The sequence below is a fragment of the Asterias rubens genome, chromosome 1 (genome assembly GCF_902459465.1).
Source record: "Asterias rubens chromosome 1, eAstRub1.3, whole genome shotgun sequence".
NCBI classification, from domain to species: Eukaryota; Metazoa; Echinodermata; class Asteroidea; order Forcipulatida; family Asteriidae; genus Asterias; species Asterias rubens.
Genome location: NC_047062.1, coordinates 30,848,410 through 30,874,978, shown reverse-complemented (window position 1 = coordinate 30,874,978; position 26,569 = coordinate 30,848,410). Strand labels below are relative to the sequence as shown.

General features: G+C 39.3%; 2 protein-coding genes across 5 annotated transcripts in view; both read left to right on the top strand.

Moving 5' to 3' along the window:
* The first annotated feature begins 4,654 nt into the window (after positions 1–4,654).
* Positions 4,655–6,837, top strand: LOC117293522 (allatostatin-A receptor-like). The gene is made up of 2 exons (XM_033775907.1): positions 4,655–5,360; positions 6,494–6,837. Exons 1-2 carry the CDS (start codon positions 4,655–4,657, stop codon positions 6,835–6,837), a joined length of 1,050 nt encoding a protein of 349 aa, XP_033631798.1.
* A 2,735-nt stretch (positions 6,838–9,572) lies between these two features.
* The window catches only part of LOC117290418 (alpha-actinin-4-like), a 50,350-nt gene continuing 33,353 nt past the window's right edge, over positions 9,573–26,569 (top strand). For all 4 annotated transcript variants that reach the window (XM_033771844.1, XM_033771819.1, XM_033771827.1 and 1 more), the window contains exons 1-3: positions 9,573–9,792; positions 23,345–23,579; positions 24,572–24,658. In XM_033771844.1, the coding sequence (XP_033627735.1) occupies positions 9,697–9,792; positions 23,345–23,579; positions 24,572–24,658 (418 nt within the window). In that variant the 5' untranslated portion in view covers positions 9,573–9,696. The remainder of the gene's footprint in view (positions 9,793–23,344; positions 23,580–24,571; positions 24,659–26,569) is intronic.

The window sequence follows — 26,569 nt, the reverse complement described above, 5'->3', positions numbered from 1 at the left end:
TCATTTCAACCATGACTTTCTATTCAGAGCTGATTACCAATTTGTAATGGAATCGGAGTCGAAAAGATACGCGACAATGTGGACAGGTTGCGATTTGATATACAAGTAAACGTCAGAAAGGGGTGCGTTTGATTAGCTTCCACGGGTCGACCCCGGTGTCTGGCGGTTTTTTCCCAGGACTAACGTGAGCAGATAATTACCCACGTTCGTCCTGGAAAAAAAAACCGCCACACACCGGGGTCGACCCAGGGAAGCTAAACGAACGCACCCTATGTGAACGAGATAGAGTGGGTAAAAATAATTTTAGAGTGTCATGGCCGAGTGGTTAAGAGCATCAAAATCAAGTTCTTGTGGATAAGTCATCTCTTCACCCGGGGGTGGTACCTGCGAGTGTAGTGGTTGATTTTGTGTATGAAAAAGCCATCGGAGCGCCACGGCAGCTCAGAGCTCAGCTGTATTCTCCAAAGGGAGCAGAGAAAGATTATAGGGATGTTATTGGCCCAATGACCATGGCACTAATGTAACGCGCATTGATACGGTTATTGTGAAATGCGCATAAAAATATAAGAATTTGTTGATGCTGTTGTGTAAATAAGAGGATTTGATGAGTTATATTAAATCACTTCATTTCTCTCTTGCTGTATCTCGTTTCTCATTTAATGTCGTTTTCATTTTTGACTATACGGTTCACTTTTGTATCACCTCTCTCAAGTGTTTAAAGACAGTGGACACTATTGGTAGTTACTCAAAAATAATTATGAGTACAGAACCTTTCTTGGTATAACGAGTAATGGGGAGAGGTTGATAGTATAAAACATTGTGAGAAATGGCTCCCTCTGAAGTATCGTAGTTTTTCCACGAATTTGATTTTGAGACCTCAGATTTAGAATTTGAGGTCTCGAAATCAAGCATCTGAAACCCATAACTTCGTGTGACAAGGGTGTTTTTTCTTTCACTATCATCTCGCAACTCCGACAACCGATTGAGCTCAAATTTTCACAAGTTTGAAATACACCAAGTGAGGAGACTGCGGCCTTTGACAATTACCAATAGTGTAACTCAAAATGATCATTAGCATTAAACTTTCCTTGGTAACGAGTAATTGGGAGCTGTTAATAGTATAAACATTGTGAGAAACGGCTTCCTCTGAATTAACATAGTGTTCGAGAAAGAAGTAATTTTCCACGAATTTGATTTCGAGACGAGTTAGATTTTGATGAGGTCTCAAAATCAAGCATTTATATGCACACAACTTTGTGTGTCTAGAGTGTTTTTTCTTCCATTCAACTTCGACTACCGGTACCAATTGAGTTCAAATTTTCACAGGTTTGTTATTTTGTGCATATGTTGAGATACATCAAGTGAGAAGACTGATCTTTGACAATTACCAATAGTGTCCAGTGTCTTCAATAGGTCTATTAATAAAACCTGCACCACGTGTACACATCATCATCACCATGCTAACAATAACGTTACCAACAATAGTTTACTGGCATTGCAAACAAAATAATGTGAATTCTTTTGTAAAGGACGAGGCTTTGTGTAATAATTGTTTACCACTTTTCAAGATATCATTTCATGGTTGTAATAACTTTAGAGTCGTAACAAAGGTAGAGGCCAATTGTAAACATGTTCAAGAGATGTTTAAACTAAAATCACACTGACTGCCTACCCAAACATTAAAATGAACAGTGGGTGAAAAATGGAAGTCGAGAGTTCTAAAGAATGTAATTAAATTTTTTGTTTGGGTTTGAAAATATCGTCACTGCAAAGCATAATACTGACATTTCATGAAACTATTATTCAATCAACTCTCGAAGGGTAATCAACCCTCATAGAGGGTTCGTTGCACTGGAAACTTCAAAAGTCTGAAGATGTCTTGGAGGAAAACAATGATGAAATGCAAACAAACAAGAAAATCTATTAATTGTGTGGACATTCCTTTTAAAAGGGTACAAACAAGTTGAAAGAAAAAGGTATATATATATCGCATTTCAAAAATCACAAGTCACTTTCTGTCGCAGCTAGCCACACGAACAACTTCTAAGTGCAATATACATATCTGTATTTACACGTAAATAACGCAGTAGCAGGTAAGTTTACTGTGCGCTTGTGCCCAAATGATTGGCTATTTTTCAGCCTGGGCATATGTTGTAATTTTTTAAAGGTTATGTGATATATATTTTCAATTGTATTGTATTGTATTATGTTTTATACCAAACTGGAACATACCCCATGGGGAGGGTAACAATATTTTAAGTTAGAATAAATTACAGTTCATGAGTAAGTCATACGGAAAGGAATTTTAACTTTGAACAAAACATACATTGGACAAGCCTAATCACACAGTTTGATTTTCGTTTGAAACAGTACATAAAAAGATACTTAGCAACGCAATTAATTATAGCTTCGTCGAAAGTGTCCATCAAAAACTTAAACCTATCTTCCCTACCAAGAATTTCAAAGTCTTTGTATTGATCAATAATATAAGCCAACATAATTTCCTGAGGTCATTGTATGATGGGCATTCTAGCAAAAAATCGATTATTGTTTCAACGTCAAGGTAACAATGCTGCAAAATTATTTGGCCCGACTCTAAATATACATTCCTATTTCAATAAGTAGCTTGTGTGGAACATCTGAAACAGGCTAAAGATTTCGAGACCTCAAATTATAAATCTGAGGTCTTGAAATCAAATTCGTGGAAAATTACTTCTTTCTAAAAAACTACATTACTCAAGAGGGAGCCGTGTCTCACAATGTTTTATACCTCTCCCCATTACTCGTTATCAAGAAAGGTTCTGTACTAATAATTATTTTGAGTAACTACCAATAGTGTCCACTGCCTTTAAAGGCGGTGGACACTATTAGCATAAAACCTTACTTGGTGACGAGTAATGGGAGAGGTTGATAGTATCAAATATTGTGAGAAACGGCTCCCTCTGAAGTGACATAGTTTTCGAGAAAGAAGTAGTTTTCCACGAATTTGATTTCGAGACCTCAATATTAGAATTTGAGGTCTCGAAATCAACCATCTAAACGCACACAACTTCGTGTGACAAGGGTGTTTTTTTCTTTCATTATTATCTCGCAAGTTTGATGACCGATTGAGCTCAAATTTTCACAGGTTTGTTATTTTATGCATATGTTGAGATACATCAACTGTAGAGGCTAGTCTTTGACAATTACCAAAAGTGTCCACTGCCTTTAAACCAGAGAAGAGAACGGTCAACATAATCAACAAAAAAAGCGAACAAAAATTCTTTTCGCTGCGGGATTTAAATGTTTCTTGTTTGCTTTGGATTTGCCATTTTTACCATTTTATAGGGCCTAATCATGTAATTTTCTATGTTCAATTCGATGCAATTTTGCCTCTGACAACAAAATTCAAATTTTAATAAATCATGAGTAATATAGGTTTTCTCGGTCATGTTCGACATATGAGCAGCCAATTTAATTTCCATGCGTTCGAATTAAAGCTATTTTGCCCCACAAACCACGATCGCATATTGTATTTAACAAATGTAGCTTTGTATCTCACACGCTTTTTGCACGTTTGATGAAAATATTATTAATAAAGTAGTATAGGTTTTCTCGGTCATATTCGGCAAATGAGCAGTCAATTTAATTTAATGTTTTGCATTTCCAGTTTTTACTGCGTTTCAAATTCAGAATTCGGCCATTCAATTTCGTTTTGAGTCGAGTCAAATTCCTATCAATTTAGCGTAGCGTCATTCTTTTTCGTGACACACACGCCTCAAGAAACGTCTGCGAATTTGAATGCTGCTTGGATGAACTGTTAAATTGAATGATTATTTTGTTAATTCGAATGACGCAACATTACACTTGATTAATCATATTACGAAATCGAATGACCCTCTTCAATAGCATTCGATTTCGTGCGAAATAGAATAGGTTGGTTTTCCGAAATTGACCGAATACTATACTACTTTATTAATAATATTTTCATCAAACGTGCAAAAAGCATGTGAGATACAAAGCTACATTTGTTAAATTATGCGATCGTGGTTTGTGGGTTCGAAACCCTTTCTGACCGATTGTCTCAACTTGCCCAGTCATTGGCCAAATGCAACAGAAAATTCCCTCCTCCTACTTAAAGGAACCCATAGCAATTATTTTGAGTAACTCATAGTATAGGTTTTCTCGGTCAAATTCGGCAAATGAGCAGTCAATTTCATTTTCATGCGTTCGAATTAAAGCTGTTTTGCCTCTCCAGTTGTTACTGCGTTTCAAATTCAGAATTCGGCCATTCAGTTTCGTTTTGGGTCGAGTCAAATTCCTTTAGCACTCTGTTCAATTTAGCGTAGCGTCATTCTTTTTCGTGACACACACGCCTCAAGAAGCGTCTGCGAATTTGAATGCTGCTTTGATGAATTGTTCAATTGAATGATTAGTTTGTTAATTCGAATGACGCAACATTACATTTGACTAATCCCAAAACGAAATCGAATGACCCTTTTGAGTTGCATTCGATTTTGCACGAAATAGAATAGCTTGGTGGTTAAATTGGCTGCTCATTTTCCGAAATTGACCGAGAAAACCTATAATTGTTTTCTTCTTGATATGATGTTTATGTTGTAGAAGAACACAGTCCGACCATCGTTGTTTGTTGTAGTGTCAAGTTAAAACGACAATGACGATCGCAATGACACAACAAAACACGACGGACGGTGAGAGCGTTTACGATGAGGTCACTATCTACTGGGGAAACTTTGCCGATAGTCAATTGGTGTCAGCTTTCTACGGCATCGTCTGTACGCTGGGTATCCTTGGTAACCTACTGGCAGTTTTCGTACTCCTTCGTGTGCCGACATTACGGTCGAACACCAGTGATTTATTGGTGCACCTATCGCTTGTTGACTGCCTGGTTTGTGTACTGGTCATTCCCTTTAAACTCGTCCCAACTACGGGCACGGCAGCCCCGCATCCAGGACTCCTGGGTGAACTGATCTGTCGACTTTACATCAGTCAGTATATTTTCTGGGTCTGTTCCTTGACATCGATCCTGTGTCTTGTCACGGTCAACTTGGAGCGATACATAGCCATCGTCTACCCATACAAGTACAAAGTGTTGCTGACAAGAAAAAAGAAATACCTGATGATTGCCTCATGCTGGATTATTGGCGCCATGGAACAATCTTTTAGCGTATTCCTGTACGGCGAAGACGAAGAAGTCGGTTGCAAGTTTTTGGATTGGCCAAGCCCTGGTTTCCGGATAGCCATTGGAATTCCAAATGTCACCTTCTATTTCTTTGGTCCATTTGCTTTGATGACTTTCATGCAATGGAGAGTCATTACGACGCTAAACCGACAAGTGAATTTACTGAAGAGTAGGCTGGGTGAGTCAAATTGTAAGAATTCAAAATTGCATAATGAGCTCTTACATACAAAAGGAATTTCAAATCGCAACGTGTCTCAATATTCGGCTCTGCACAGCTAGACCTTATCGCAAAAACAAAAAACAAAATACTCGGAACGCACTCTTAAAGACACTGGACAATATTGGATTGCCAAAGACCTTCTCACTTGGTGTGTCTCAACATATTATGCATAAATAATAAACCTGTGAAAATTTGAGTTCAATTGGTCGTCGAAGTTCCAAGATGATAATGAAAGAAAAAACACCCTTGTCACACTATGGTTGATTTCGAGACCTCAAATTCAAAATCTGAGGTCTCAAAATCAAATTCGTGGAAAAATACTCCTTTCTCGAAAACTATGTCACTTCAGAGTGGGCTGTTTCTCACAATGTTTTACACTATCAACCTCTCCCCATTACTCGTTACCAAGTAAGGTTTTATGCTATTAAATATTTTGAGTAATTACTAATAGTGTCCACTGCCTTCAAGGCGTCGAATGAGGAGCATGCTGGTCTAGCTAGTGATCGTTTGCTATACCAGCATGCACCTCATTCAAACAGTTAGCGCTCGCTTAAAGGCAGTGGACACTATTGGTAATTACTCAAAATAATTATCAGCATAAAACCTTACTTAGTAACAAGTAATGGGGAGAGTTTGATAGTATAAAACATTGTGAGAAACGGCTCCCTCTGAAGTGACGTAGTTTTCGAGAAAGAACCAATTTTCCACGAATTTGATTTCGAGACCTCAAGTTTAGAATTTTAGGTCTCTAAATCAAGCATCTGAAAGCACACAACTTCGTGTGACAAGGGTGTTTTGGTCTTTCATAGTTATCTCGCAACTCCGACGACCAATCAAGCTCAAATTTTCACAGGTTTGTTATTTTATGCATATGTTGAGATACACCAAGTGAGAAGACTGGTCTTTGACAATTACCAATTGTGTCCACTGTCTTTAATGGATCTTAATTTTTACGAAAAGGTCTACGGCACAGACATACAGAACCCAAACATAGCGCCCCTTGAGACACAAAATCGCATACTTTCAATGCTTTAGCTTAGCATTCCTCAACCAAGATAATGGTATCAAATGTCATATGTTTCCCCCCACAGCTTCTTCTGATATCCACAACCCAGACGGTGAGCGTGAAATGTGGCAGCTTCGGACCTCCAGAAAGCTATCCAAGACCCTCATGACGTTCGTTTTAACATTCGCTGCCTGCTGGGCTCTTAATAATTTCTATTACCTGTTCTACATGTTCGGTGTCCATGCAGATTTCACCAGCCCAACATATCACATCAGTGTGTTTTTAGCTGTTGGTAATTCCTGCGTGAACCCTATTATTTACACCATGACAAACAAGTCGTTCCGTGTGGGGATACGGCAGGCATTCAGTAAAGGGGGCGATTCTACCCGTGTAGGGGATGGGACATTGGAAAACGTGGCTTTAGGATGAGTTTCATTTTCTCCATCCGGTGGCCTGCTTGGCCCAATGTCATAGAGCTGCTAAGCACACAAATTTGCCAAGCATGAAATTTCTTCCTTGATAAAAACAAGATAACACATCAAGTGTGCCGGGCTATAGTCTTTGACAATATACCAATGATTGGTCTTTGTCAGACCATTCCACTTAATATTAACCTTATAGGGGAATGAGGTCATTATACGAAATCGTGAGTAGTATTTTATGATATTATACTTATTGATGTTGCATAATATACATTATTTTCAAGAGTTTAAGTAATGCGATACTTATTGTTATTGCCTATTATGTATAGTTATGGTCCAGCAATCCATCCTTTTATACTAAAGCCTTTTTCCTCATGCACCACTTTACTCCTAATGGTTCATAGCCACCAATTGTTTCTGAAATAGAAACTTTGATTGGCTGTAATGTTCCCGCTTCTTTCTGGATCCTTCCCTCAATCCCTTTCCCCTCCTATTTCTATGGATATGTATTTTTGTGTACTTGTTTTATGCCTCTGAAGAAGGTCCTGTTTATTACACTATATATTGCATTACTCTTTAATATTAAAATTTTTACAATGATGAACTGATTGATATTGCGTATTTCAAGTTTACAACTTAATGATATACTTATATTGGTATTGCATGCACATTGCAAGTTTAAGTATACGTATTTAATTATATACTCCTTAAAGTCACCTGGAAGTGGTATTTTGTCAAAATAAAGCTTTTGTCACTAAAGTATGTGTTTTAATGAGTGGAATATAAATAAACAATTAACTAAGGTTTAAAAAAATTAGTTTCCATGTTATTTACAAAGTTGAAAATAAGCCGACGTCAATCGAGGCGCGATGCATGCAATGCCAACACCAGACAGTGTCGCTTGGCGCAAGCTAAAAACATGCCCTCAAAGTTGAAACAATACCTGATTTTTTTTCACGTTAGGCAAATGCTCCTTTAGGTTCGTTGCGTCGTTCAGGTACGTTCTTCGACTTCCCCACTAGCTGGACAAATTGTTGGGATGGCGTCATGTTTTGGAAAATAACTTTTCTCTTCATGTCAAAATGTGTAGTGTATTCCGGATTCTCGAAGCACGACGGCTCGAAGCGTTTACTGACCTAAACAATGAGTGTTATCCTTACAAGTCCTTTACGGTGAAGTCCACCAACCAAAACCTACTGTTAAACTTCTCAAAAATTACCCTGCAGTGAAGTCGTCACATTCCGTGAGACATTTTTCTTTTTCCAAGTAACTACCATTTCCAGATGCATGAGTATGCGAGGCAGATTTTGAATTGTTTCTTTAGCATGTTTATTGTTGAGCATACCACCAGAATTTACTTCAAGCCATTATTTTGGCAGGAAATTTCTTGCTTGTCTCAGTAATACCTAGTAGACCCCCATACAGTAGCTTAATTTAAGTGGGGTAGTGACCCTATTTCCTGGCTGCTTGCCTCGCCTACAAAACTCGTCGCATTACCGAATTTAAAAGCCAAACTAAATAGCATTATGACCACTACAACTAGCTATCAAACTAAAATTAAACAAAACCCACTAATTATAGGACATAGCTTGTAAGCACTTCTAATGGAAATGGAAGCTAATCATGGCTCCGGCCTCTTGATAAAAAAAACTTCAAAAGTTAGCGTTAACAATTAGCGATAATATTGTCGTATATATCCCTAACTTCCATTCCTCCCGTCAGTCGCAGACGAGACTTGGCTAAGCTTCTTATATCGTGTTGCCATGCAGAAGAAGTTTCAAGAGTTGTGATTAATTTGGTGTGGTACGATTGTGTGCCGTAAAATATTAACAGGGCGCCCTCTTTCATCATCAAATAGAGAGGGGAGCCGCGCTGGCGGTCGACTGTGTTGAGTCTAATCACTTTTGCGCTAAAAGAGATACTGCGCGCGCGTATTACATACAATGCATGATCGAAAGTCAAAGGGGGCGTAGGCTCAATGAACTTTCAATCCATGTTTTCAGAGTGCAATCATGGTGCAATCAAACAAAGTTATACATGTTATTTCCTCAAACGACAAAATGACAGACATACTTTTAAGAAAGTACAAAATGTTAGGTCTAAAACTCAGTTAAAAGCATTTTTTTTCTTGAATTCCACGCATGATGGGACGTGAAAAGAAATGGTATGCATGTGTGTAAACCCAAACTGGCAGGGTTAATAATGCGCTCTGTCATTAAAATTGCGGGGCCCTAATATGGCCCTTGAATTACATCTTAACCTCTGAATAGTTGGGAGAATTTAACATACAAACGCACCAAACGGCAGCCATTTTGTAGTCTGCTCCCAAGTTTTCATCAAATTTTTTGCTGTTTTTATTTAATCAGATCATGTTGAAGAGCTCATCTTCTTTGGGGAGATTGACAATATAATTAGAAGAATTTAAACATTGTATAATACTGTGAAATGAGAAAACAAGGTTTTCAGCAATCACAAATACTGTACCTGATCTGCACATTTAATATAAACTTAAGAAATTATGTTTATATTATTCACAACAGTATGTACTTGTACAAGATGCTAGTGGTAGGAAATATTAAGTTGTGTTTCAAATAAACCAGAAGAAATAAAGTCGACTGTTGAATACTTGACGCTGTGTAATGTTTGATCATTTCTAAATTCTCCCAACTTACTTCCGGGTCACATGGCATACTGGCGTGGCCTTTGGATAGACCATGGATAGACTGTACGTGGGTTCGAACTGAACTGAGTACTTTCGCACAACCTTACGGGTTAGTAAATTCAGCGAAATCTCGCCGAAAAATCCTGTAAACTCTGCAGTGATTTTCTGTCTTTGCAGAAAGTTTTCCCCAAATAATCAAGCACCATGAGCTTCGACGATGATGATGAGTATATGGCCCAGGCCGATGACTGGGATAGAGCCACTGTGCTCGATCCGATGTGGGAAATCCAGCAAACGAAGGTAACAATTTAAGTTTAGTGCACTGTAAAACCTGACACGGCTCGAGCGTGTAACATGTAGCGGTCTGCCCGCCGATATCGTTACCGAAATGTTGATTGACTAACTCCATCGCTTTGACAACGAGTGACCCCGGAAGGGGAGCTTTTTAACTGCCCTTCCCAAATTCATACTGTTGTTTTATTCAATAATTTACTTAAACTGGTGTGGTACCAATTTAATTTGTAGTTCTCAGGGTCCAAATTAATTGGTTGGTGCTCTTGCACGGTTTCCGAGCTTGCAGTTAGTTAGGAAGTTTAGGAATTTCGGACATGGGAGTTGAACACTCCGCCGGGCCATGCTGGCCTTGATCAGAACATGGAGGTAGAAATGTCTACCTCCATGATCAGAATAACAATATTTAAGGAGAAGTATTATTAATATTATTAAACAACATATAAACTGCAGTTCTGTAATCATGTGTATGTTGTAAACAAGATAAAACAGAGGAGAGGTGTACCAATTTGTTTAGAATGAGAACATGTGATGACTCGAACACACTGCAACCTGTCCAGTGTCATGTGTATGTGTCGCCAGTGTCACACACTCGGTGTCGTGTGAGTGTCAGTCACCCAGGGTCTCAGTAATTCCAACTGCCTTTACTTTTTTATGGGTTCACCCAAACAGTTGCTTAAGTTTATGTAGTGACATTGCTACCAACCTCACATGTTGGGGAAATATCATATAGTTTGGTTTGCTAAAAAATGTACTAGGTTTACTATTTGTTTAGTGATGATAGTCCAACTCCAAGTTTACAAATTTATACATGAACACAAAAGTGAGTACGCAACCTAATGCAAACCCCAATTTGTGGGGGGAAAAACATTGGCCAAGGTGGTTTAAACTTAAAAAGCACCTGACTTGAGCTCTGGTGTATCTGATCATCAGAGAAGTGGTTCAAGTCCTGGTCATTACTTGTTTTTGTAATTGTATCCCAGTAGACTTGAGCAAGCCATTTACACTCTGTCCTTCTGATGGGACATTATGGAAGCCGTAGGCCCAATGTGCTACTATTGAGTACGAAGGTGCATGTAAAAATGCCCAGAACACTTATCATGGAAGAGTAAAGATTAACCCTTGTGTTTTTGGTTCACATACAATGTAGCGAGCACCCTTGTTTACACGTTTCCTCAGACTTCAAGCTACAGTGTCCTTGGTTGCAATACCAGAAATATTTGATGTAAATAATATTATATCAATTACTCATAAATACACCATTTCAACTCAATGCCCATTAAGAATAATTTTTTTAAATTAATTATGGTACCAGCAATAACAAGTGACCGCCATGCCAAATGTTTACACGGTGATTAATGTTCCAGACATGGAAGTTCACACCCTCACACACATTGTAATTGCCTGCGATAATATCCGAAGTAGGGTAAGCAAGGTTGGACACACTTTCTCCCAACAACCTTGCACTAAATTTCACACCCGAACACATGATGCCTAAAAAGTCTGACACACTGAGCGGTTCAACACCTCGGAGTGAAGTAAAAGCACTTTCCATATCCCATCCCAGCTGCCACTGTGGTTCGCAGGTCTGACAGCTGCTAGTCTCCATCACAAGCCTGCTTCATAAACCTCATCAACCGGATAGAGTAAGAAGAAACTACATACGTATGCTGGACAGTGGTTACGTTCTTCAACTGAAACTTACCCCAACTCTTAATTTTGGGTATTATTAGCTACTAGTAGAATTGGTGTCATGTTCAGGGTGATATCAATGTGATACTTTTGAGGAAAAATCAATTGTATTGGTATGTAGGTTGTTCTATTGTGTGTCATGGCCGAGCACGTAGTGCGTTTGACCTGCATGTTGGTGTTTACATTGTCGCAGTGTTGGTTTGAATCCCAGTCATGACACTTGTGTCCTTGAGCAAGACACTTTTCTAAACAGGCGGTTGGTTCTTCAAGTAGACAATTGCCTCCGACTCTGACCTCTGCTGCCCCTGGTCATTGCCTTGGTATCCTGTTCCGTTAAATTTCCTCATAGCTCCCTAGGTGCCATTTACAAGGAGATTGTCTTGGTGTTGGTGCCCTTGCCCTTTCAAAAACGAAGCATACAGGCCTGGGATAATGCATAGCAACCTCTATCGACTTCAGTGTCAATGTTCCTTGAAACACAAAAAACATAGGGAACCAAGGCAACTGCAGTGGATGCTGTATGGTATTTCAAGGCCTGAGAAAAAAAGGATATTGGAGGATTCAGGCCACACTCTTGCCAAACTGCACCATCTGTAGTGTCAGTTTGTTAATTTGGGTTATCAAGACGGGCCTAAATATTTTGTTCCAGTTCTGTAATAATGTTGAGTCACGGAATGTATGTAAATCTCGCTGCATTAGGGTCAAGAAGAAAAGTAAATATACTATGGACTTCATAATCCTCTTCTTTTGTCCATTATTCTTTGCTGCCAGTTCTGTGTACTGTATGGTCCTTGCCTGGGGTTTGTACTGTATAGTTTGCATTTGGTCTGATTTGATCATAAATTCTTGTTTTCCTATAAATAGAGCTCGGATTCTTCGAGCATGCATGCCAGACAAAATGTGTAAACAAAACTGTCAAGCATCCATGTGCTGATTAATTTTCCCCCCATCAAACTTATATTTATCGACTAAAAGTTTTCATTTTGCAAAAAGCACTTTCTATTTGAAAATCTTGAAGTCTATGGGAAGCTTTTGAAGGGGTGCCAAGACTAAGGTCATGACCTCCATGTTATTCCAGGCTTGGAGCAACAAACATTACTATTTACAGGATTTTGCCTACAAACATTTTCAATGACTAGCCAGCAGGACCACAGTTAGCTTGTCATTGCACCAGTCTGTCAGCTTTTTTACTCATCCAAGTTTCGTGCTAATGGTTTCTTTTCAACTAAGAACTAGCAAGCCAGGGGTCGATTTCACAAAGAGTTAGGACTAGTCCTAACTTAGGACTAGTCCTAGGAGATATACAAATTGCATGGATAGTCCTAAGTTAGGACGAGTAACTGGTCCTAACTCGAGATGAGACTAAGAAATCCACCCCAGACCACTTTGAGACGTATGACTGGTCCCAGGCCTGTATGCTTTGTTTTTGAAAGGGCAAGGGCACCAAGGCATTCTCTCCTCGGTAAAGGTGCACCCTATGAGGAGATAGTAAAATTTCTACTTCAAAGGCACCAAGGCAATGACCAGAGGGCATGGATGCATTCATCTTCTTTCCTTCGTGAAGTATCAGGCTTGTGGTCCTCGGGGCTGTTTTGTTAATGGCTAGTTGACCCATAAAGAGAATGCTGGTTAAACTCACCAGTATAGGCTTTGCAATACCCATGGCATCCACAGCAATTGACACGGTCCTCTGTGCTTTTGCTGTGGAGCCCTACATCTAGGCATGAATCTTAGGCCGTGTCCGAAACAGTGACTTCGGCTACAGCTACGGCTAGATCGCGCGCGTCTGCCTATTCTTTAACACTGGTAGACGCGCTGATCTAGACGTAGCTGTAGCCGAAGTCGTCGTTTCGGACCAACCTAATACAAACTTTTAGAAGTGCCCCTCACGAAATGGAAATTGCTGTGCCCCTTCAAGAAGTTCATGGCCTGCCAGTGGGATGAAATTAAAGCACAATCTTAAAGGCACTAGTAACGGCTCAAAACAAATTGTTAGCATAAAAACCGATTTTGTAATGAGCAATGGAGAGCTGTTGATAGTATAAAACATTGTGAGAAACGGCTCCCTCTGAAGTAATGTAGTTTTTAAGAAAGAAGTAATTTCTCACTGAATTATTTGAATTGAACTTGAGACCTGAGGTCTCGAAATCAAGCTTCTGAAAGCACAAGGGTGTCTTTTCTTCAAATATTTCACGCAATTTCTACAACCAATTGAGTTCAAATTTCACAGGTTTGTTATTTTATGCATTGAGATACACCAAGTGAGAAGACGGGTCTTCGACAATTACCAAAGGTGTTCAACAGTGCCTTTAAAACTTTTCATCTTGTCGTCTTATTTTAGTTTTGCTATAATCAGAACATTGGATTCACATAACGTGTTTCTATTCCACACAATAATGTTGACTTTGACCTCCACTTGAATGACCGTGTACTTTGGTCACAGCATGTCACATTGAGTACGCCCAGCTTCCACTTCCTGAATCTGTTGTCCAGCAGGGAGCCCTGTTAACTGTGCTTAAATTTTGATAAGTCCTCTGAAAAATTTCTAATGAAATAATAAACCACAGTGGTGTCATTTGAAGCAATGCCAGATGTGTACGTATCCATCATAGGAGCGAAACGTGTTTGAGAGAATCAAGTAAAGTTCAGCTAACTGTATATAATTGGATGGTTCCTCCCCTCCTGAATGGCCATTGTATTCCTTAATTCTCTGAATGTCAAACAAGTGCACCTTGCTTCTGTGTAGAGAATATATGTAGTCCAATGTCCAAGTTGTTGTTTTAGACTATGCGTACATAGAGAGGTATCGCAAGCGTGCAGATACAGATACGGATATGATAACCGTATCCGTTCACGCCAGCCATGTGTTGAATTTTGTTTTTCAAACTGTAATGTAGGTATGTTTCACTTGAGTGCGCTCGCATTCTTCATGAGTGTTTTTCTGACAAACTTGACCAATAGAGACCCCGTGTTTTATACACTGCGTTTTCTCATCGTTTTGCTTGCAAATGACAAACAATTTTCTATCTATATCGCACGATGCCAGTGAAAGCAATTCTGTGGGAAATGCTTTTGATCTGGGACAAAAATACAACTTAAAGTCTGCGAAACAGTACGTGTTTTACTACGATGTGTATGAGCTCCCATCTCGATGCTAACGTGTATGCAAAATCCGATAGTCGCGAAGAACACACAAAGTGTCGACGTATCAGTATCTGTTGCTAACGTGTATGCAAAAAACGATAGTCGCGAAGAACACACAAAGTGTCGACGTATCAGTATCCGTTGCTAACGTGTATGCAAAAAACGATAGACGCGGATACACGTCATGTGAACACAAAAAGTGTGACGTATCAGTATCTGTATCTGTATCCGTACGCTTGTGAAACCTCTCTATTGTACATGTAGCCCTGGGGGTGGGTGTGTGTGGAGAGAGGGAGGGGTGGGGGTAACATTGGAGGAGTAAACGCTCTCTCAAGTTTCATATTTTCAAACAGACTATTGACCATACACTGCATTATACAGTATGTAATTTTGTTGTTTTTCCTAATACATTTATTGTCTAGTAAATAAATAGAGTAAATAAATATAGCAATCTCCCTGAACAGTGAGTGGTCCGCTAACCTAAATAGCTAGTTTTAAAACACCCGAGGACCAGTCGAAATTCACTTCAAGTTCAAGTGTTGCGGGTGGCTAGTTAAGTGTTCAATATTAAAGCCTGTCCTATTTAATATTAGTGATTGACAATAAGCTGACAGAACAGTGAAACTAAAATCGACCTGGTTCTGCTGGCTGGTCACAGAAAGAGTTTTGAAAAGATGCCTGATGCCTCCATGCCCCCTGGCCGTTGCCCTTGAAATTCTGACAGTAGAAATTTACAATTTCCTCATAGGGTGCCCTTGAAAATGCCTTGGTGCCCTTGCCCTTTTAGTTTGATTGTTTTATCAGTTCAATACTAGCAATGGTACAATGTACAGTACTTGAGCTTGGTGGCTTACAATATAGTTCTATGTAATGAGTCGGGTATAATTCGGCGCATTTGATGTGGTCCTCGCAATAGAGTGATTTACATTTCCAGTGCTCATAACCCTGTTTATCTAAGCGCATAGTGTACTCAAATGTTTACGAAGCCCCCTTGACCTACATGTTGTACAATGTACATGTGTGTTTTTCTGCCGTGTTACCATTACACTGTGTGAGACTGGCATGAATTCTACTGTCTGAGCTGGCCACATTCCCTGGCACTGTCTGCTGTTCATAGACCCGGTTTATTTTTAGGGATAGCTGACATACATGCCTAGCATTTGAAGAATGTTACAGATTAGATGTGGGTAGAAGATGGGTAGAGTGGACGATTATCTTTCTGAGGAAGGCTGTACAATGTTATTGAAGATGGTCCATCCTTCTTTACGTCAATGGCAAGTTATAATTTTTATAGCCTCTGCCAGACTTAAAAACCTGCCTCCCTAATAAAATTGCCTTTTCTTGTTTTACATGATCAGATGATGGAAGTATTTTAGAATTTATCACCAACCCTTAAAACCATCTCCAGCCGCTCAGATTCAAGTTGGAATGTTTTGTTTGATGCTGTTGGACGAGGACTGCACTCAAATTGAGTTAAATGCCTGAAAAAATTAATAAAATACAAAACCTGTCCTACATGGGATCGGGCTTACGACCACAATCAGACTTGTACCTTAACGACTATTACCATCTTTTTTTAAAACAAGGACAAGGATGCTTTTGGATAGAAATTACGGCACACACAAAAGTTTGGGTCATTACGTTAGTATAACTGTCCCTTATAAAACTGCAAAAAAAAAGAGCATTTTCTTTCAATAAATCAGTTTTTGTTTTGCTTTTAAATTTGACTTGATGATTTAGAGTTATGAAATGAAACTGTGTTAAATTGTAGTATCACAAACCCTTTCAACAAAACTGTTTGATAATGTTTATGAAAATTTGCATTGGTTCTATTGTTTTCATATAAGGGAGCAATTTGTTTATATAGAAGACAATCGGATTTGTAATTTCCTCCTTTGCGTGCACAGCGTACTCATTTTTCAATATGTCATGTTTCCATGGTCACACAACAAGTCAACCGTGACAGGCATTTGAATTTATTTTTGTTGTTGATGTAATGTGTATTTTTAGACAAGGCTATAGGCATACTGCTTCCTGCTGATTGATCTGCTAGACTTTGAACTCTAAAATAGTATTCCACACATATGATTTCATAGTAAAATTCTGAATTGAAATACCCCACAATCAGAAGCAGACATCATAAATTCTCTAAGCAAAACAATATATTAAAATAGAAATTCAAATTTGTTTTTAGTCATGTCCTTTCCCCATGGATGTGGTCTGTTGAAATTGCAGGGCAACAGAGGCGAAGACCAGGGCAACAAAGTTCATAGCCTTCCTGGCCCTCTGTTTGAATCCAGACTTGGTGTAGAACTTATCTTACAAGACAAAATCCTGTAGATACCAAGGCGAAGATTATGGCAACAAAGGGCAAGACAAGGGCAACAAGGGGCAAGACCAGGGCAACAAAGTACAAGACGAGGGCAACAAAGACCTTGGCCCTCTTTAGATTCCAGACTTGGTTTACAATCTAAGAAATGACTTCAACTGACACTTGCTGAATCCAGTTGATATAATTTCTCCCGACACGTTCTGCTGTTGGCCAATCAGCCAAGGTGCATTGTATACAAGTTGCTCCCGTTTGTGCAAAGTCATTCTCTTGTCCAGTCTTTCACACCTAATAAAGAAAGTATTGACAGCATTTCACAAGTCTTTATAAGAGCATTTAAATACTGCCGGATGGTGTTCAGTAAGGTCTTTCAGTAGGCATAATTTCTCAAGTATGTAGGTCAAACTGTGGTTGAACTTGTTGTTTTTGCTTTACAATTGTATACCTTTATAAAATGCAAAGTATGGCCTAGGTGTATAGCCAAGGACTGCAACTGTCCATTCCCCTAAAAAACAAAAAATCATTTGAAATTGTACAGTATTTATTTTCTGTATTTGTGTATCAAATGTTGTCTTTGAGTCTGATAGTGATCAACTTATTTCAATTATGTTTCGAAGCAACTGCGTTGACAGGTTTCTTTTCTCATTTTGATTTAAGCTTACAGTAGGTCCAGTAAAATTTCTGAGCTACAAACCCATTGGATTTCCCCCTCAAACTCGAGCCCCGAGTAGTGGCCACCCTTCTAGTGGGACGTTTTATGAAGCACCAAGGCAGTGGCAAGGGGCATGGATGCAGTTGCCTCTGTTGCCTCTGTGGAGTATCAGACTTGCATGCAACCGAATCAAGTCAATCCACATATTATTGGGAGTGACCCAGGTACTACATGGCCTTTTCCAAACTACGGTTTAATTTGGCTTGGGCAATGGCTTAGGCTCCACTCAAAATCCTGTACGGAAAGCACATCAAAATAACTGATAGAGCCCAAGCTGGAGCCCAAAGCTCAAGCTGCGGTTTCTAAAAGGCCCTGTGTACTCTCAATGCTATAAAGCAGCGCTTTAGTGAATACGGTCTTAGTTGAACCTTTGTGTCACATTCCAGTCTTTAGAAGCTCTGAAGGTCTGCTTTAGCTGGGTATTATCCCAGGGAAATAATGTTATTGTACCCACAATGACACTTCAGAATGGATGTTCAGGGAAAGTGCTACAAATCGTTGAGCCCTCCCTTGTCTATAGTGCCGAGGCAGAAAGTCTACCCTGGGTTCTTACTTCACTGCATGGGGTAGTTTTACTTCGGGGGCTATTTCTTTACATGAGCTGCACTGTGTTTACTATGAGCAAGAGCTGCAGAACATGATCCTTGCTTTGCTGATGAACCTTGACTATCGAGCATCTTTTTAAACAGTAAATTAGTATCACTATCGGAGAAGCAGTTTATGCTTAATTGTTGCCATAAATTCTCGATCATTTAGGGTGTACATTGAAGGGTGTGGTTACTTCAGCCAAGAAGTACCGATCAATTTCAACTCGAACAGGCCATCAAATAATAACAAATTTGAAACACTTATTGTTTTAAAGTAGCTATGTAGGTCTATTCCTCATTCCCTACATGTATACGCCTCTCTTAATATTCATGCATGACGTCATAATTCTTACCCAAAATGAGGCTATAGGGGCACGTCCGCCACCACTTGCAGTGGCTGCGCCTATGGCTTTGTTTTGTGTTAGAATTATGATGTACTCTGAATAAAGATTAAGAGAGGCGTATACATGTAGAGCTAGTGCTTTATAAAACCCTTCAAGTTGCATGTAAATGTGTCTCGTAATTTCAAAATCTGATAAAATAATAATCATGTTGAGTACTTATCAATATCAACTACGCACAAAAGTACAGCAAGTGAATTTGTGAAATATGAATCACAGCTTATGAATCACAAATTATTGTAAGTTAGATTGTAAAATCTAGAGAGCTAGGAGTGCACACTACAATTTCCGATGTTTTTTGTTTTAACATTTTAGCATTGGCTCAATAAATAATTCTAGTTCTATTTCACTCATGAACTTTGCCTACAGTTTAATTGAATTTCACGTACACACATTTTGTAAAGCTTTATCATGTTCATGGGAAAGTGAAAGCAAATCAAATTGTCTTGCTTCACAATTATAGGGAGAAAAGCGTGAACAAATTATTGCACCACCAAAGTTCACTTTACATTTGCTTTCACATTTTAAGTACATACATGTAAAAGACCTTCTATGAGAACGTGTTGTGAACTGCTACAGTCAGCATTATGTATTATTCATATTGCAAGTCTGTGTGTGTATTTAATACAAAATGAAAAACTTTTGCCGGAAGTTCCCTTTTTTTGTTTTGGTTCTAGTTTCAGAATAAGTCGGTTGCCAAGTTTGTTTGTCAAGTTCCTCTATTTTTATATCATTTCAGTTTCCGTGCCAAGATTTTTCAAGATCATTTTGTGGGATCAGAGCTTACACTCAGAATATAAAATATTCTTTTAAAGGCACTGTACGCGTTCATGGTAATTGTCAAAGACCGGTGTTTTCACTCGGTGTATCCCATCATAAGCATAAAATAACAAGCCTTTGAACATTTGGGCTCAATTGGTCATCGATGTTGCGAGAAAATGATGAAAGAAAAAACACCCTTGTAGGACGAATTTGTGTGCTTTCAGATAGGAATAAAAGACTTCTAGCTAGAAGTCTTTTAATATTTTAGTGACAAATTACCTCTTTCTCAAAAACTATGTTACTCTAGAGGGAGTCGCTTCCCACAATGCTCGTTACCAAGTCAGTTTTTAAGTTAATATTTGTTTTGAGTAATTACCAAACGTGTACCTTCCCTTTAAAAACAGAAAATTAAACAAGTTTTGTCACAGTGCCTCCCATACATTGCTTTCTATGCTATTACTCAATATTTACAGATGCCATTTCGTTTTGATCGCAGAATTGTGAAAGGTTATTGTAACACACACACACATTATAATGTACACCCATTACAAGTCATCCTCTGCCATTTATTATCCAAGATATCTCTTTCTGACAAAGAAGTGAAGACTAATGCTTAGTCATCAACTCCTACACATTTAGTGACTCCAACTACCCCCATTGTCTGCCCCCCCCCTTAACAAAAGACTAGGTCTATAGATAATCAACTTTGTGGTGGTTTTGAATACTTCACTTCCAAATGAATGCACGGAATAGATTCAAAACATGCGGTGAATCTTTGCTAATTGCATTTAAACAAAAATGTCTCTCAGATATGCTGTGTTTCCCTAAAGTTGACTTTTTGTACAGACTGGCCAGCAGGCCAAGTTAGCCTGGCCTTTTAACACTCAGCTTTGTCAAATCTCCATAATATACCAATGAATGAAATAGGAATGTTTTTTTAAAAAGTGATGAAATATTTGTTTAGGAGCATTTTGTTTAACTGTTATTAAGTTGCACCGTTTTAGTTTTAGTAAGTAGCCCACAGGACAAGTTTGGAAGTGGTGTCAACTTCATGTACCCTAATAGCATTTTTACAAGGGCCAAACAAAATAAATGTTGTGTTTACAATAGCAGTCTGAGAAAAAAAAATCCAGGTATGTAGGTCGGAAAATAGATAATGTAGGCTGCTAGGCTAGTGTTAAGGGTGAGCCCTGCATGGGTTATGACCCTTTTTTCTCACACAGGCCCCCTACGGATGACTAGTAGCACCATTGTTTCATGGTAGCACTGTGGAACAGTAGGCCTAGAGCAAAGCTCAAAAGATTTGACAATATTTGACTAGAGGGATTATTAATGATAGGTGTACACTTTTAATCTGTTTACCAAGAGGCCTCATCTATAGCTTAGCCTGATACAGTTACTGATTTGATGTGAGTGGGCATTGCACTGGCTGTGGATGCTCATGACTAACACAGAGATTATCAGGGATTAGGTGAAGTCATAGAGTTATACATGTATATAAGAACTAGAGGGCGCACTGGCCTATATACGCGACCCGGCATGCACGGAGGCGGCCATTTTCTAAGTTGACAAAACAGGCATCGCACAGCGTGTGTTTGTGCGGCCATTTTGTAAATTGACAAAATAGCATCGCGTAGCGTTCAATAAACACAAACTCCAACGTGTACTTCATATTCAACAGAATGGCGCGCGCGTGTCTCCTTGCGGTCCCGTCACGTTTGTGCAAGAAGCATCACCAGTGCGCCCTCTAGTTTATATACATGTAACTCTATGGGTGAAGTGCATCCTCCCCCCTTCCTGGTTCACAGACACCCACTCAAGCAAGAGTGTCAATCCCTCAGGGGTTAGGTGAAGTGCCCCCCCGCCCCCTTTCCTGGTTAACACAACCACTCAAGCAAGGGTGTCAACCCCTGCAATCAGGGACCTCATATTATCCTCTGTTGTTTGTACTTCAACTTTTTGGCAACACCTCCCATTGGTTGTGTACACACTCTCCAACTGGGGACCTTCACCCAATTTGGAACCCTGCATACATTTTATACAAATATATATGTAGCATTACATGGTCCCCGGTTTGAATTGTAACTGTGCCCAACTAGTAACCCACATTACATCATTGTAGGGGATTTCTCGAAGTAGCATTCTCTGATCTTGACCACGGTTCCTGTACGATTTCCCAGAATTGATTTTGTCGAGGGCAAGCGACCTTGTCCCTACATGTACATGTGTAACAGTGTACACTATTATAAATGGCACTCAAGGCATGACATACATGTATGACCCTGACCAGTGACATTTCCCCTAATTTATCAGTATGCAGCATCCTACAGTACCTCTGTTTGTACGTAATGCGTACACTGAACATAAAGCTGAAAATCATCATTGTCCATCTTCAAACATTTAATAAAACACTTGGTACAACTACCCTGTCTTTTAATTTTTTTTTAAAGTTGAAACTCCTTACTATAGACTTTATTATCAACTAATAAGCAGAGCGTGTGTTACGACGTGCATGTAAATTATATTATGATTCATATTTCTGTATGGAAAGTATTGATGCGTGAACTTGGTGAAGCAGTTGATTGATATTCTGCATCTATTATACATGGTTGCTTTCCTTGCACTAATTTGATCATGAGTATATCTGCAACAACAACATCACTTCCTGGCTTGAGCCTTGAGCGTGTGCTGTGAATGTCAAGAGGGGAGCAGAGGAAGTGCGATCCTTCACGAACGTTCTAGCACATCCATGGACACAGGATGTTTTACAAGGGGAACAAATTTGATAATGTGAAAAACTGAAATGCTGGATTTTAGCTTGTCTAGCGCAAAATGCTACTCATTGCAGTTTACAATGTATGCCATATTTGTACAAAGTACATTGTATTGATACAATGGTTTTGCGTGACGAAATATGAATTAATCTTAAAGGCAGTGGACACTATTGGCAATTACTCAAAATAACAACCAGCATAAAACCTCACTTGGTAATGAGTAATGGGGAGAGGTTGATAGTATAAAACATTGTGAGAAACCTCAATCTGAAGTGACATAGTTTTCAACGAATTTGGTTCAGAACCTTAAGTTTAGAATTTGAGGTCTCGAGGTCTCGAAATCCAGCATCTGAAAGCACACAACTTCGTGTGACAAGGGTGTGACAGAAAATGTGTTTATAAGAACTGGATTGGTTTGTTTGTATTCAAGTAATCAGAAATATTAGAGCTTGAGTCCTGTTCTCTTAACCACTCAGCCACGACACGCCACATCACTGTACTGGCCACAAACTATTCTATGTGCACATCTGCATGTACATAGAAAAACCCTTCAGGCACATAACTTCATACCCGGCTCTTACAAGACTGCCTTGAGACAATTCTTGACATATTTCTTCTAACGTTTAATGAATGAATAGTATCAAGAGTGCTTAATGTATGCAGTCTAGATGCGGTCATTGCATGTGTACACATTCAATTTATACACTGTACATTGCTGAACGAAACAACGAAATGATAGGATAAATTAATAGAGTGATGTAATAGGATAAAGTGATAGAATGAATTGGTACAGTGCATAATGAATAGTTAGAATACAATTATAGAATAAAATGATGGAATGAAATTTACTATTATTGAAACTTTGATACCGTATCTAGAATGATGAGACAGATTGAATTTTGGATACATAGAAAGTAATGATGACATTGAACTAACGGAATGAAACTAAATGATTGCGCTCATAAAAATGGTGGTCTGAAAATGGCTCTAATAGCCCCAATTCATAGTTTAAGACCCTTTTGTGTCTTTAGTTTACACTGTGTATGGTAATGGGTTGATGACAATGTAGTGTGGACCCCATACTGTCTGCACTGTATTCTGTCCTTCATGAACTTCTCAGACATACTGACATTAACTCTCCCTCTCTCTGTCATCCTCAGACATTCACAGCGTGGTGCAACTCCCATCTTCGGAAGTCAGGAACGCAGATCGAGGATATTGGCAAAGACTTCTGCAATGGGCTGAAGCTGATCAACCTCCTGGAGGTGATCTCCGGGGAGCGACTCGCGAAGCCTGAGAAGGGAAAGATGAGGGTGCACAAGATCTCCAACGTGCAGAAGGCCTTGGATTACATCCAGAGTAAAGGGGTGCGGCTGGTCAGCATTGGGGCAGAAGGTGGGTTTTGCTGGGTGCCCAGACACCGTCAAGACAAAATCAAAAACTAACACACAGAGCTGACAACTCTCCCTGATTCTGCAGAAAGTTCCCTGACGTGTCTGAAAATAAACCAATGTTTCCATGTTCTGATGGACAGTTTGACAATCTCTTTCTATCATGATAAAAACAATTGTCTCTCTGATTGCAAGATGCAAATGTTGGCAGCTGTGCATACACAGGGCAGGGCAGTTTTTCCTTAGTTAAAGAGCATGTCCATGCGAGCAAGGAACACCAAGGCAATATCCTGGGGGTGATTGCCTCTGATCAGGCATGCATTGAACCAATTCTGAATTACAAAGTATTTAGCCCTAATACTTCCTGATTATTGGCGTGTCATGGCCGAGCGATTTAGTTCACCGGACCATAGCTCGGTTTTTTTCAGCAGTTTAGTGTGAGTTCGAATCCCGGTAGTGACACTTGGGCCTTTGAGCAAGGCACATAACAATACACACACTGTAGGCCTATAATTGCTTTGTAAAAAAGTTTGAAGGTATTGCACTCAGCTCTACCAGCCACGTAGTGGATGATACCAATGCATACATCCAAAGGAATGTGAGGGTGCGTTCGTTTAGCTTCCCTGGGTCGACCCCGGCTCACCCGGGTCAGCCCCCAGTGCCCTGCTTGTGGAGTGGGTCACTTGGGGGTGACCTGAGGTACATGCTGTCACCACGAGAGGGCGAGTGTGATCGTTCGATTAGCTCTTGTCAGTGGCTCACCCGAGTGAGCACTGCGGGGCCGACCCAGGGAAGCTAAACGAACGCACCCTGAAGGGGGTAGCCCGGTATTCAGCCCCCCAGTAGGTGTCAAGGTCAATAGCCCAAATCAAATAATTTTTGGGCCAAGTTTATCAAAAATCTGACCAAGCATTATTAAACTTTGAACCTCATGTCGTGGATAGTTTTTTCTTGAAATTTAAAATTCTTCTAAAGAATTGTTTTCGTCTTTTGCAGAGATTGTTGACAGCAATTTGAAGATGACGCTGGGTATGATCTGGACCATTATTCTCCGCTTTGCCATCCAAGACATTTCTGTAGAAGGTAATTTATACACGCACAAAAATTGAACATTTACGTTTCAAAGCCGTGCTATGATCATGAAGACAGTCCCCAGGCATGCAACGCGGAATTCCGCGTAAAAAAAAAAGGTGCTATAAAAAATATTAAAAATCAGAAAAAAAATATATATATATATAATATACATGTTTGCCTGGCAACAACAATGTATAACTACAATAATGTAAAATAAGCCTAGTACATGCTAACAATGCACCTTAGAGCGTAATAAACCTCAACATTTTCTAGGGTACCATTGTGGGTCTCATGTCCCTTGGCGTTTCGGTTGCCTCGCTCCGCAGTTGTGTTGTGCCTTTGAAGATTTTCCTCTCTTTTTTTCAACGGGCAGTTGCATGCCTGAGTCCCTCATAAAAAAGGCACTTGACACCTTTGGTAAATGTCAAAGACCAGTATCCTTACTTGGTATATTACAAATTCATTGTGAAAATTTGGGCTCAATTGGTCTTTGAAATTGCAAGAGAATGATGACCGACAAGACACCCTTGCTGCACAAAATTTGTGTGCTTTCAGATGCCTGAGAGAGACTTCAGGCCTGAAGTTTTTCTCAGATTTAAATACTTTTGAGAGAAATTACCTCTCTCTCAAAAACTAATGAACGTTACTTCAGAGAGAATTGTGTCTCACAACGTTTTATCGCCGTTGCTTGTGACCAAGTAAGTTTTTGGAGTAATTACCAAATGTGTCCAGAGGCCGATTTCACAAAGCAATAAAATTCATCGCAAGACAAATTTTCAGTATCACCATAGAGATTTGTATTGTGACATCACACTTTACTTAGCAACTACGATTGATTTGTAGTTACGATCAATTTGAGACCTTTGTGAAATCGGCCCCAGGGCCCTTAACACCACTCCATTTGTACTCATTTGATTCAAAGGGTTTGGTTTAAAACCTAATATTAATCTGATGAATTATTGCATGTACGTATCATACAATGTGTGTGTGAGCTCTGTATAAAAATCACCCTGTATCCAATGGTATCTATAACTTACTGTATGTTTATTATATCCATTGCATGGTTGGCATGCCTGTACTGTATCATATATCCCCAGCCTCTATGAGATCTAGTAGCTATAAATGCTGGTTGGAGGTCAGCCCCCCCCCCCAGATGAGTTGATGTCGCACATTGCCGATTGACTTGACATTGCATCCCTGTGGTTCCGGATGGCTGATTACCGGGCGTATTACCTTGCCAATCCTAACCATAGAACTGCATTAAACGCTTGGTAATAAATCCATCAAGGATAACAAGCTGAGTTGAAACTCAAGTACAGTGAGAAGCTAATAAACGCTAGTAATCAGTTAGCCCTCTGACATCGACGCCCACTATAAATTGATCATTGTACAACTGTTCGCCCACTGCATCATTCACGCTTCTTGAAACCAAAGTTAAATCCAATATGTTACTACAGGTCAATTAAGATTTTCATGAGTTTTGGTACTTGTAGGTTTTTTTGTAAAGTAGAGACACATTAACCCTCCAACTCTTTGGCCCCTTAGTATCATCCACTGTGGTTTTGATCTTTTACATGTATGATGAGTGTTTCTGTACTGTTTGAAAATGTTGACAAGTTCAGGCCTGAAATTATGTACAGGAAGGCAACAGTAACCTTGAAGGCACTGGACACCTTTGGTACATGTAGTTGTCAAAGAGTAGTTGTCAAAGACCAGCATTCTCACTTGGTGTATCCAAACAAACATTTAAATTAATCAAAACTGTGAAAATTTGGACTCAATTGGTCATTAGAGTTGGAAGAGAATAATGAAAGAAAGAAAAAACACAAATTTGTGTGCTTTCAAATGCCTATAAAAGGCTTCAGGCCTGAAGTCTTTTAATATTTTGAGTAAGAAATTACCTCTTTCTCAAAGATTTGG

What these genes read in the sequence shown, in the direction of transcription:
- LOC117293522 (XM_033775907.1), top strand. Translation starts at nt 4,655, where the DNA reads ATGACGATCGCAATGACACAACAAAACACGACGGACGGTGAGAGCGTT. An exon ending in TTTACTGAAGAGTAGGCTGG is followed by an intron (nt 5,361 to 6,493) that starts GTGAGTCAAATT and finishes TTCCCCCCACAG; the next exon opens with CTTCTTCTGATATCCACAAC.